At 36.9% G+C, this 13,016-nt stretch overlaps 1 protein-coding gene across 3 annotated transcripts in view; it reads left to right on the forward strand.

The window, feature by feature from the left end:
- Positions 1-4,362: 4,362 nt before the first annotated feature.
- Positions 4,363-13,016, forward strand: part of ANO3 (anoctamin 3) — a 208,094-nt gene continuing 199,440 nt past the window's right edge. For all 3 annotated transcript variants that reach the window (XM_069016480.1, XM_069016482.1, XM_069016481.1), the window contains exon 1: positions 4,363-4,594. In XM_069016480.1, coding sequence (XP_068872581.1) covers positions 4,420-4,594 — 175 coding nt within the window. In that variant the 5' untranslated portion in view covers positions 4,363-4,419. The remainder of the gene's footprint in view (positions 4,595-13,016) is intronic.

Raw genomic sequence — 13,016 nt, forward strand, 5'->3', positions numbered from 1 at the left:
ATCTTCTTCATCTTCTTCTTCTGGAACTGGTCAGCTTTGCTCCCGTCTAAAACACCAGAACATCGCCAGGAGCCCCACACTGTGGCCCGAGAAGGAACTGGTCAGCTTTGCTCTGGTCCAAAACACCAGAACATCGCCAGGAGCCCCACACCGTGGCTTGAGAAGGAACTGGTCAGCTTTGCTCTGGTCCAAAACACCAGAACATCGCCAGGAGCCCCACACTGTGGCCCGGAGGGGAGCCCCTGGGGCACCACACCCTGACTCCAGAGGGCCTTGGAAGAAGCCAAGCAGGACTCTAAAACAATTTACCAGGTCTTCTCCACAACGAGAGGTTTTATTATCTAACATTATTCATTTTTCCTTCCTCGTGCCTGCATGCACCCTGCTTGTTAAACAAACAGTCCTTTTTTCACTTTTCTCCAAGAAATTTTTTTCGAACCTGTGGGGGAGGGGCTGCCAAAACCTGCCTTCTATTAGAGGACACTTTCACCTCAAGATGTTTCCTCCTAATTTGTCTCAAACTGAGACAGTGTCTAATGACCAGATATATTAAATGCAATTATGGTTTATCGAGCAGCTTTATAATAGTAGAGTAGTTCAGACAGAATTTGGGGGAATAGCATGTTCTGATGCTTTTGGTCTGGTTAAGTATGTGTATGTGTGACTTTAAGTATGCAAATAAAGTTCTGAAAATGACTTCTGTTTCCATAATACTTACAATATTTTTATATTGTATTTATATGAGGTGTATTGATACCTGTATTTGTAAAACCAATATTTTTCTATTGTTCAGATTTCCTGTCTAAAGTGTCAGTTTGCGATAGAGCAGGGAGGAAGGAACAAAACAGCTGAAAATTACTCGACTAATAAAAAAGAATTCAAACAGCAAAGAAGTATTTGACATCAATTTGAGAAGAGGAAAAAGGACATAGAAAGAAAAGCGAATATGCCAAAGGAAATGGGGCTTCAGCTGCTCGCAGGCTAGATTAGCTGTGGAAGATGAAAGTAGATGAGTAGTGTTGGTTCCTGAACCTCTGGTTTGCTTTAGCATGAGAGAAAGATCTCCAGTCATGTGCTGCCTTTCAGGTCTTCTAGTGATCACTAACAAAATGCATTGTTTTTATATCACCACGAGGAAATTGAGTTCAACAGCTTTGGAACTAAAAATACATTAAAAATAATTGTTCTTGTCAATACCTTATCATCTTCTCCATTTAAAGGATGGGCCTTACCTTCTATCAGAGTTGCTTGGCATTTCACAGGGCTTGCATATGCTGCATAACATGTATAGAGAATAGAACTCTTTGGACATTATCTAGATTGCCAGAGGAACTGTACCCTCTCTACTGTTGTGTGTGTAAATGTGTTAAATCAAAGAGAAAAAACCCTGTACAAATTAAGAAACAGTCTGTCAGAGACTGGAAAAGACAATCTGTTTTGAGACATCTTGGGAGCTTGGAATGTGTGGTAGGGGGTGGGTCAGGCCTTGCTCTGGTGAGGCGGTGCCCTGCTGCATGCCTCCCAGATCCACAGTGTCTGTCAGCCATGGCTCACTGGAGGCAGCTCCCCAGTGCCACCTAACGCACCCTTGGGTGGCTAAAAGATTGGAAGTCCCACTTGAAAAGAAGGCCCAGGATGGGCCAAAGCTTTAAAAAGCCTGGCCAAAAGGCAAGCACATTATCCTTTAACCCTACTCCTAATCTTGGAGCCTTGCATTGCTGGAACCCAGGATTTGGTATCAATGTCTGTTTTTCTGTATCTTTCCTGTATTTCTGTTTTTCTCCTTTTCTTCTTCTTCTAACTCTCTTCTCATGGAACATAACATTGAATGAGTTCCAGGGTTTTATATGTTCAGTGGGCTAAGTCAATGCTGTAGTAAGTGGTGTTATATTGCATTTAGTCTTTTGCCAATGTTCCTTAATTTTCTAGTTTGGTAGTGAACTTTTGTGTAGTTTTTTACCTCTTGAGAACATTTGGTTGGAATTTTCTCCTTTGCGCCTACCCAGAGCAAAAGTACCTTGGTTTAGTGCTAGGTTTGAGTGACAAGGGTGTTACACAGTCACAGAGTGCTGAAGACATAACATGCTCTTGACTGATTTACATATTCAGAGTTACATGGGAAACTTAACAGCAGCATAGTATTGAGAGAAAAAAAATTAAATCACGTTGACATTAATATTACTGGAGAACATAAACCCTTCAGATAAGGGATTGTACAGGAAGTGAAATTGCTTACATATCCAGGAAAAGTTACAAGAATCCAGCAAAAGCTAAGATAAAGTTCTTGGGACACTGAATATTGAAAAAATTATCCACCCTCTGGGCATTTGTGGTGTTCTGTCTTTAGAAGATTAAGCTACTTCTTTCTTTAGAAGTTTTGCTACACTGGACTCATTTATGTAACAACTCTATGTAAAATACATTTTAAAATTTTTATAAGCAGGGAAGTGCAATTTAAGCTATGGATTTTTTTTTCTTTAGAGTAAATTGATAGGGCTGTTACCTCCTGTAAAATTTCTGAAAAATTTAGCAGGCAACATTTTCATTTGGGGAAGTTTCTTTCAGAAGACAAAGTAAGATTACTTTAGCCAGCCATTATGACATAACTAGACTTCATAACATATTTAAGAGGAATTGGAATAGAGGGCTATTAAAAAAAGAAGGGCTTTTGTCTGATATTTTTGCCTTTTCCCTTTCTTGGTGTAAGCCATGTTGGGTTTGCTTTCCAAAGAACATACTTGTTTGTTTTTCTGGTTATATAACCCTTTCTAAAGTTTTGTTTAGTGTTGTGACACTTGCATCAAGCTTTTCCTGCCCCTAATGTGCATTGATTGAAGTGAAATGAAAACAAGTATTTCTGGGCTCCTTGGAAACCTTCCCCTGTGACTGATTTTTACAGTCCCATTTCCATGTTTCTCTATTTATTGGTATTAGCCTTTTTACCTCAGTTGTGTTCCTTTCTGTGATCATATCCAATCTAGATATTATCTCATATAAATTCCCTTAACCTAAATATTTAAAGTAGTATCCCACTGGTAAATAGATCTATTTTTAAAAAAAATATAACTTGGTCCTGTTTGAGGATATGTTTCTACTGCAAGCACATGAAACCTCCACCTGCTCCCTGCTTGCATTGAGATTATTGAGGATACCCCCATCAGCAGCTCAGTTTAAAAGCTGACTTATGTTTAAACCTGACATTTCAATGTTTTTCAAGTTGAGTTTAGGATTTTGGATTAGTCCTGCTTTTGCAGGACAAGGGACTGTTTAGTAAAAGTTGCATGGCTGCATAGATATTTTGTATTTCTTTGCATTATTTTCTTCTCTTTCTCACTGTGCAAAGAGAAAATACGAAAGGGATAGCAAGCTACTAGCTGGCAAATTGCACATCACCTTTTCTGTAACTCAGGTTCAGCAATTTTTCTTGTATGGCCTGTTTCAATCACTAATTCATGCTTTATGTGGTTTATTATTCTTAAGGAATTTACAAGTTGGCAGTGTTCTTCCAAGCCTCTCAATGCAGCGTGCCCTCCTCTGGAGCATCTTCTTGACCCTGCCTGGCTGCTCTGCAAACTTCCCAGCATCTCCAAGTGGGTGACTACTTTGGCACTGTTTAGAGTGCTCAGAGGTCTGCTGGGACAGGTTAGAAAGAGAAAGATCATTTTCATGTCTTGAGTTCTGTTCAGCTTTAGTGGCATTTAAGGAAACAAAAACGATAATAAAAAAGCTTGAAAGATTAAACCACTTTCCTTAATATTACTCTTACTTAATATTTTCTTAGAAAGACACATTTTTATAATCAAGGCTCTAAAATAATAAGCAGAGAAAATGTGAAGCATTTCTTATTCATTTTTGAGGAATTACATAGCTTTTGGTAATTTATCCTCCCACACACATCCCAGACAATGACTTGAGTGTTCACTAAGGAAACATAATTGTGGCACAAGTAACAAGGCACAAATGTCAGGATGGTTTGGGATGGGCTCATTCCCATTGGTATTAGCCCCTCCCAGCTGGACCCGTGGAGAACAAAATGTGAGTTAGACTCTTAAAGTTAGGAAGTCCACAACTTAGCAGGCATACAAATGTCTCTGCTTATCCCTGTTATTTTTCTGGCAGCTATTCAGAAATGTCATAATGTTGTTGTCACTGCAAGAACAGAAGAACTTCTTAAAGTAGTAGTTTTCTATTTTAGAGAAGAGCTGCAATATTTACTAGATGCTCCAGAGCTGGAAGATAGAGTTTCTCTGTCATTGCTTTAAAAAAAAAAAAAAAAAAAAAGAACCTGAATATTTTGCACTGTTACAGTCTGGGTTTTTGTTTTACTTTCTTGTGATAGGGAGTTATTTTTGGACAGAAAGTTTGGGGATGCTGAACTAAAACTGGCTTCTCCTTTTATTTAGCTTTGTTTTTAATTTGATGCCTACTGAAACTATCAAAATGTCAGCTGTTATAATTGAACTGGATAAGATTTCTTCAGATGAGATTGAGAGAAAAAAGGATTCCAAGCCAGATTTTCAGGAAGGCAAATTCAGTGAATCATGTGCTGATTATCACGTTTTTCAACTTCACTGCTCATGTTCTGCACCAGCTGGTAAGCATGCATTTATATAACTTACTTCCTCAAATCTGTATCTACTTACTCATGTAACATGTGGCAATTAAACTTTAAGACCCAACAAGGAAAACATAGGAAATGTTGCTGTCATGCAGGCTTTATAGGATGTAATTCTTAGCTCAGATAAAGGGAAGAAACAAATGTTTGTTTAAAAAATATTAGTGTCTCCTGAACCCTCTAGCACATGGTGGGGATAGTCCAGGAGACTGTTACTTTGGCATTACAGGAAGATGAACTTTCCATAGGAGAGGATACAGTTTTTGTGTAAGTTAGAGTAGCCCGAGCTGCTGCTCTGATAGGACTTTATAAAGTGTGTATATAAGCTGTGCTCTCTAATGTCTGTCACTGTGGCTCCTCGACTGTTGTTTTCTGGGGTTTTTTTCATATGTAAAGAGGGAACTGCATATTGCTTCTTTTTATATCACAGCTGGTGTTATATATAGGTAGAATAGGTCCAAAAAATGTCAATTTTTGTGACAATTATGAAACTTTAATTTTTCCGAAGATTCTTAGTAATGAAAAATACAGAATGTAGCTGGCTCAGATTGTCTAATATAACCAAGGGAAAACACATCTGCAGTTAATCAATGGAATCTCAGTTAATCCCTAAAAGTCTTCTTCTTAAGTGTTGGATAGTTCTTCACCTAGGAAATACCTTCTAAGAATGGCTACTCAGATTTCTTTTGGACTACATCTGTATTGTGGCTTTCACAACCCCAAAAGAATAATTTGATTTTCATCATATTTTCACTTGCCCAAACTTGAACAAAACACAGACTTGACAAGTGGAGAATATCTGAATGTAATTGACGCTCTATGCTGTGGTAGGACAACTGAAGTGCAGTGGAAGTCTGCACCTTTCAGATTGGCTAAAGCATGTGAATATATGAATGAAATGGTAATATTTTTAACTCTGCAACAAATGTTTGGAACATTTTCTAGTTATAAATTCAGTTCTTACACATTAAAATGGTCAAATAGTTGGGATCTTTCTTTTGCAAGAAAAGAAAATGGCTTGTGCTTTCCCTAATAGAAATTTTCTAATTTCTGTTTCTCTAAAGCCTTCAGTAACTTCCGTAAAAAAGTATTTTCAGAGTCAATGCACTTTTGAAATTTTCTCTTCTTATGTCAGCAGGGTTTGTAAGGTCAGGAATAAGGTGTCTGTCTGTTCCCCTGGAATCCTATTACATAATTTTTAAAATACCTCTCCTACCCCATAAAAGTGTCACTAAAGAACTTGTGCATGTGCTAGGTGATTTGCTGAGCTATGTTCCTCAAATGTCAAACAAAACTTTTTAGCCTATCTTGTTGATAAAGAATGAAATGAACTTCCAGCATAAGCAACATACTGTTTGTGGAACTAAACCGCTCAGAATTCTGCACAAAGGATGCAATATAAAGCCACATTTCCTTGTTGGATTCTTCCAGTTTGAAAAAATTATTCTTTTATTTCAAAAATAATTTTGTCTTGTGAGTATTTGTTGCAAACACTATTTAATATTCCTGAAGCAGAAACAGTGCTAACAAACGTCTCTGACAAATGTTTTGCCAGAGTTTGGAGATTTTCTTGCTTAATATTTTTGCATAATGAGCAGAATAAGTAAATACTGATGCATTGTCTTAGTGTTTTGGGGGGGTTATGAATGATCATTTAAAGGAAATGCCATCTCATAGTTTGCCTTCTAAAATTTTCCTTGATATATTTATTTTACCGGTCTTTAAGCAAGCCTTTCGTAGTTTCTAGTGTTGTGCTGTATTGGCTGAAGTCTGAATGGAGAAGTATAAGCAAGTCTTATTTGGCTTCCACACGTCTTTTCCTAAAAGGAGCTTCTACTTGCTCAGTCATGGGTATTGATAAAAATAAACAGCTCTTGGTTATACTACAATGATGGACCCTATTTCTTTGAGTAGACTATTTCCCAACAATGCTGCTTTTCAGGTAGAAGAAAACTTCAAGCTATGGTAATTAACAGAAATTTTTCTCTTAGAATTTAGGTTTGGGTTTTGTTTTGTTTGTTTTCAAATATGTGCTGGTTTGGTCAAATTTAGAAATATATTCTCTGAGAGAAGGCACAACCACCCCTCCTCCACCAGGTCCAGGAAAAATAAATTTTCCTCGAAGGAAAGAGAAAGAGATAAAAACAATTTATTTAACAAACACACAGGAAAAGGATAATAATGCTAAATAATAAAACCCCTCACCCTGCTGAGAGAAACCTGGGAAAATTTCAGAGTCCTTCTGTAGATCTCTCTCTCCCCTCCTTGGAGCTGGGATGGGCTGGTGGGCCCACCTCCAGGGCCAAGGCCTCGGTGGAAAGTCCTCCCAATGTATTCTGATGTTGAAACTGACTAGCAGAGGGAAAAGGAAAAAAAACCAAAGTCCCAGGAAAACAAAAGTTCAACTCTCCGAAAGAAAAAGAGCTGAGGAAAAAAAACTGCCAAAAGCTGTCTGGAAAGAAAAGCAAGCCGGCTGCTTCCCTTCCCTCCCACTCTCCTGCTGCAGCTGAAAAAAAAAGTCGCTATCTCTGTGTGACCTTGAACAAGCTGCAAACTGCTTTGAGAAAGTTTTGCTCAGTTTTTCCTTCCCCCTCTCAGGCTCAGTTTAAAGGCATAGAAAGGCGCAAGAATTAATTTCTGGGCGTAGGGCAGCGATATGGGATACACATCATAAAGTCACCCCAAGACAAAATAGTAATATGAAAACCTCCAGTGAAATCAACATCCTACATCTGGGTGCTGGCCCTGAGGTTTGCTAATGTTGGTTTCTCTGCCCCATGGGACTCCACTTCCATAGTTGCAGCCTTGGGAATCTTATATTTAGTGTCACTGAACTTTAGATTTTGTTTTGTTGAAAAGAATTTAAAGGACTCATGTAAAATTGTTCATATCACCAACAAATGGTAGGAAAGGGTATGTAAGCTATGAAAACATTAGGTACTCAATGTTAACCTACGGAAAAGCAGGTTAAAAACACATCCTTGTTCTTCTGTTCAATTTGCTGTTCACAATATTGTTTCTTTTGAGAGGCTTATTGTTTAATATTTATTATTCAGTGCTTGTCATATAATTCTTTTGGTATATAAAGCAGAGAATTCAATATAGAGATTTCACTTAAAAGCTTTTTATGTACTACTGATGTGTTGCTAATTTTAAACATATGACCTACAAAAAAGTGAACACTGACAAAGTACAGTGCTATCCTGAAGTACACTCTGATGTTCAAGAAATATTGCTCAGACAGAAAAATATTAACCATATTTTTATTTTGTTTTATTTTCAATTCTGATCCAAGTACCAATTCTGAGATATATTTTTTTGGGATCTGCACATACATCAAAATATATTGCACATGCATCATACTGCAGACTAGTAACACTAGAATAAGAACAAAAATACTGACAAATTCTGAGTACAGAGTACAGAATTTTTTTCCATTTGGAGCCTTACTGAAATCTTTAGGGGTTTATCACTTGCAGAACAATATTGAGACACTGGTTTAAGAGATGAAATGCATAACCAAGATCAGTTGATAAATGCCCCAGGAACAGATCAGAGACTGTTGTTGGCTTCTATAGTGCTTGGATTACCTGGACTCTGGGTGAAGGCTTGAATGGAGCAGAAACACTTTAGACAGAGCAGATAACGCGGGATTGGTAGGTTTTTAGAGATGTCAAGCAATCTTTAAAAATTCAAGCTTATTTTGATTTTTAAGATACTTAGTCTGCAAAGAAGATTTTTTAATACAATATACAGCATGAATGCGTGTGTCACAGCCACAGCAGTTTGTCTTCACCAATGGAAAACAGGCTGTTCCTGATATAGAAATATAGAACCATTTCTCTGTTGTACTGGCCAGAATTTCCTCTAGGACCGGGTGTATTTGCTCTTCAGACTTCTCACAGCCAGCAAAGCTTATCTGAATATTGCAGATGTAAATATTTGTGCAGATTTAAACCTTATTATCCCTGATATTTGCTTTTCCACTTCATCTCTTGTTTGTCAGGAAGAGACTGAAAACATTCGACCTACAATCTTTATTGGTCAAGTCAGAGTACAGCACTTGAACTGTCCTGAAATTAGAAACGCATGAAATCACATGGGTTTGACTCTGTGACTTTTAGTAGAATGGCTAGAAAAACACCTACTTTTTTTTTGCCTTTAATGTGGTTCTTTCACTGATGAGCTTTTTGGGGCATCTTCTATAGTAATTGCAGGTGAAGAGAAAGGGGGAAGAAGAGAGTATTAGTTCATACAGGGGTGGAGACTGGGACTCACATTTGTATAGTATCCCCTTGGTCTTCAATGCTGGCAAGAGTCAGTCTTTTTGCTACTAAGCCTAAAGATGAGCTACAACTGGAAGATCTATTGCTCTTTGACACTGCCCTCTGAACTAAAATTTCATTAATAATACACAAAATGAGCCTAAATCTAAAGAATAATTCAGAGTTAGCAGAGAGACCTAACATACTGAGGCCCTGGGGGTCATGACTTCTATCCTTACATGGCTTGGATAAATGGAAACTAAACTGAATACAGAAATCTAAATTTTCCCAGAGGCATAATTTCTCTCTGTCCTCTTCATTTAGTGGGCTATTTACTTTCAATGGAGAGTGGAGTTGTTCAACAAACTCCAAGAAAAGGCACTAATGATTTATAATAGTGGATTTTATTTCCCAAACTATCTCAGTAGCAATAGAAGTATGCCTATGTAAACAATATGCCGACCTCACAGACCAAACTTTCCTTGATTTGAAATGTGAGATCAATACTTGCAAAACAGATGAGTGCAGGCTTGATAACAACAGTGAAAGCGAGAGTGAAATCTGAGCAGTCTTCCTGTAGCACAGTGTATCTTGTACAGATGTCTTGTATCCTGTAGCACAGTGAAATACTTGTATCTTATCTGTTAGAAGTGGGTCTGTATGCTTAAGTCCTTTTTACTTGAATAATGAGTATAAATTGATATGCAGGTCTCCAGTATATTAGAAGATGCAAAATGACTCAGTGTGGATGGGGAGGTCACTGAGGAATTTCAGGTTTCTTAAAAGTTAAGTCTTGATTTATGTGTCTATATGCAATTGTAACAACATGTTTTAAAAAACCAAGTCTGAAGCCTGTGAGCATTATAAGTAGAATGGACTGATGGCCGCAAATCAATAACTTTGGTAAGTAAAGGACACTCCTCTGGTGATGTAGAATACAGTTATATTTCGTGTTTGAACACGGACTTAACTGTAAATTCTGATGGCTGTGTTTAGACAATATGCAGTGCGGAAACAAATGATGTCATTTAGTACATTGTATATAAGTTACTACTTGCAGTGTTAGAAACCCCAAATACGGGTTGTTTCATTATCACACCACCAAAAATGTATAGAAACTCTGGCAGGCTTTATAAACCTTTGTGATATTTGTATCAGCATTGTAATATGATCTACATTAATCTGATTTAAAAAACCCAAAACAACAATCAAAGAAAAAAACCCCTGAAGATCCAAGTTTAATAAAATTTAGAAAGGACATCATGGGAGAGAGGGAATTATGTAGTGTTATCTGTGCAGGCAGCTGAATGTTATAAATAAAAAGTTCTGAGTGGTTCTGGAAGACGCAAGTGTGTTTTTCCAAAAGTACGTGGTGAGAAAGGATTTGGCTGCCTATTAGTCCTAAAGTGTGCTGTTTTGCTGGTAAAATAATAAATTGGGAATGGTATCTTCAGGAATTATATATCTATATATGCAAAAGTGTTCATAATCATTTAGATCTCTCTCATTTTTGTGCTCCTGCCTTTTGAGGGGGAAGAGGAAGGGCATGGTGAAGTCATTCAGATCCAACTACATCAACCTCTTGTGGCAGTACAATTATGTCAAAACTTTCTTGTTGTATAGTTTTTGGAATCAAGTAGCCTCAGGCTTCTGTTTTAAAGATTTGAGTACTTAAGATTATTATTTCTAAAATGCATATATTCTTTTGTATATGAAAATAAAATAGCACTTCAAAATAGCATCCTAAATTACGTTAATGTATCATAAATCTTTTCAGTAAGCAATGGTCTTCCTTATATATTCTGCTGCTATACTTTTGTGCTGTAATGCAATGGGCTTTCTCTAAACTGAGATTGTAGTCAGATGCTAATATTAATTATTTTAAGGTGTTGATAACAAGAAAGGTAGTAAATTGTTTAACAAATTTGATTCAAAGGCACAGAATGATGTATGTTGAAGATGAACTGTTTCAGTCCCAGCCAAGTACCGAGATGCATGCTAATTTCTACAGTGCCTTCTTGAATATTTTGAAAAAAAATTTTCTGGTGCTTCCTTTTAGAACATAAATTCTCTTGTTAGCAAAGTCTTCTTCTGGTAGGTACATTAACTATCCTTTTCCTTAATTTGTTTTTCTCCCATTATTTTCCTGATCTAGTAAGAAATAACAGTCCAGTCATAGTGCGCATGGCACTGGAACCGTGAATAAGAGGTTAAAAATGATTTTTGCTTTCCCGACCTAGGCATTGAGAAGAGACTAAATATCAGAAATTCATGAAATCACTTAAATAACATGAGTCAGTCCACATTTCAGCTTTTTCTCTTCTTATCTTGGTACACCTTTGCCTTTTATATTCTAAAGGTTTTGATTGTGACACTCAAAAAATATTCAAGGAAAACACCCTTGTAGAAGTATTAGTTTACTCAACCTTTCCTTCACCCAAAAAACATTGTGCTGAACCTGAACAAGGGAACTAATGAATTATTTAACTGAACCACCATCAAAATCTCATGTTGCTGTACTCTAGGTTCCTATTGTCTGATTCTCTTTTGCCCAAGGATGAGACATACAAGGTCTACATGCTTTCTCTTCCAGGATCCTAAGGCAAGCTCTGTTAGTGTAGCTTTAAAAAGAAAAATATAATGAATAGAGGTTCTTGCCCTGTCAGCTTTGGCAAGGCAAAATGTTTTTTTGACTCAATGCACTTTGACAGAATAAAGACTGGATTTAATAAAGCCAGTCTTTCAGCAAGGCAATTTCTGAAGTATCTCAATCAAAGTACAATTATATTGACCTGTGCATCTCTTAAAAATGTCTGTCTTGAAAAATCCATGAACTCTGGAAGTTGTCTCTGATAAAATAAAAAACAATGGAAAAAGAATATGAATTTTGCTAGGATGGTTGGGTTGCCTGCTCTTTGAGTCTCTGTAGAACACCTAGTTTGAGTTGCTGATTGTTGCTGTTCACTTCAATTGACTAAACTTTCTGTCAAAACTAGACAAAGTGGAGTAACTCAAGAATAAGGAGCTCTGTCTGTATGTTTATGCACCCTTTTTATTTTTATTTATAAAAACCTAAGGAGAACATAAATCTTCTCAATTAATGGATGATCAAAATAAGTTGAATGAAGTTTATTCCAAGTGTTGACATCTTATTCTTCTTGAGAGTGACTTTGCATTGTCCTCTGACTAGTTTAACTAAATGATGTAACAAATACTCAGGGGGTTTTGTCTTTTTTCTTCATTTCTGGAAGAACACACTTTGTACACGGTTTTCACACAGGATATGACTGGCTTGTTCACTTACCTCAGGAAGGAAATAATGAGGGCCATTCAAACAAGTACAAATGTTTTTTTCTTAGTTTATTTATAGACATCTTGTCATCCTCAAAATTCACAAAGTTTAATACAATACATTTTTGGCATGTTCTCTTTCTGTTAATAGTATTTGTTACAGTAGAATGAAATGTGATGCCTATTACTTTTCTTTTTATAAAATTTCGTTTCCTGCTGTTCTAGTTTTGATTTCCATATGTTGTCCTTCTGAACTCCTTTGGTTTCCTGGGAAAAGCAAAGCACAAGATAATGTGGGAGGTCTGGGAGGGAACGGTTATGCTTTTCTGTCCTTTGTAACCCAAAGGAATTCCTATACAGACTCAGGTCAAAATCACTTGTTTGATATCCTGTTTGGCAAAAATCAGTATCTGGTATTTCAGAGGAAAAGAAAACAGGAAAGCATGTTGTTGGTCAGGTTTCCGGTACCTCCTCAAAGATATCCTACTACCTGATCCAACTTAGCAGCACTGAAGTACTGCAAGAGTTATTGCACTCAGCTTGAGGAAAATCAATAATGCAGAGTTTAGTCACCTGAGATAGATGTTCCCATACCACTGCCTTCACCTAGTTCCAGCTTGGGGTAAAGGGTGCAAAATGAGTCTGGGGGAAAAAAATATTCTCTAGAAGTGATCATATGATTATCCCTGAAAACCCTAATTAACACTAGGAATTTGACTCATAAACTTGTTTTTGCATTTTGTCGCCAATGTTGATTCCTTGTTTTCTGTGTATCTCATATTTTTAAAAGTTTAACAAGGTCTGTTACACTCATTTTTTCTTCACAAGGAAATATTCTCCTCTTC

Source organism: Aphelocoma coerulescens, chromosome 5 (genome assembly GCF_041296385.1).
Source record: "Aphelocoma coerulescens isolate FSJ_1873_10779 chromosome 5, UR_Acoe_1.0, whole genome shotgun sequence".
Taxonomy (NCBI): Eukaryota; Metazoa; Chordata; class Aves; order Passeriformes; family Corvidae; genus Aphelocoma; species Aphelocoma coerulescens.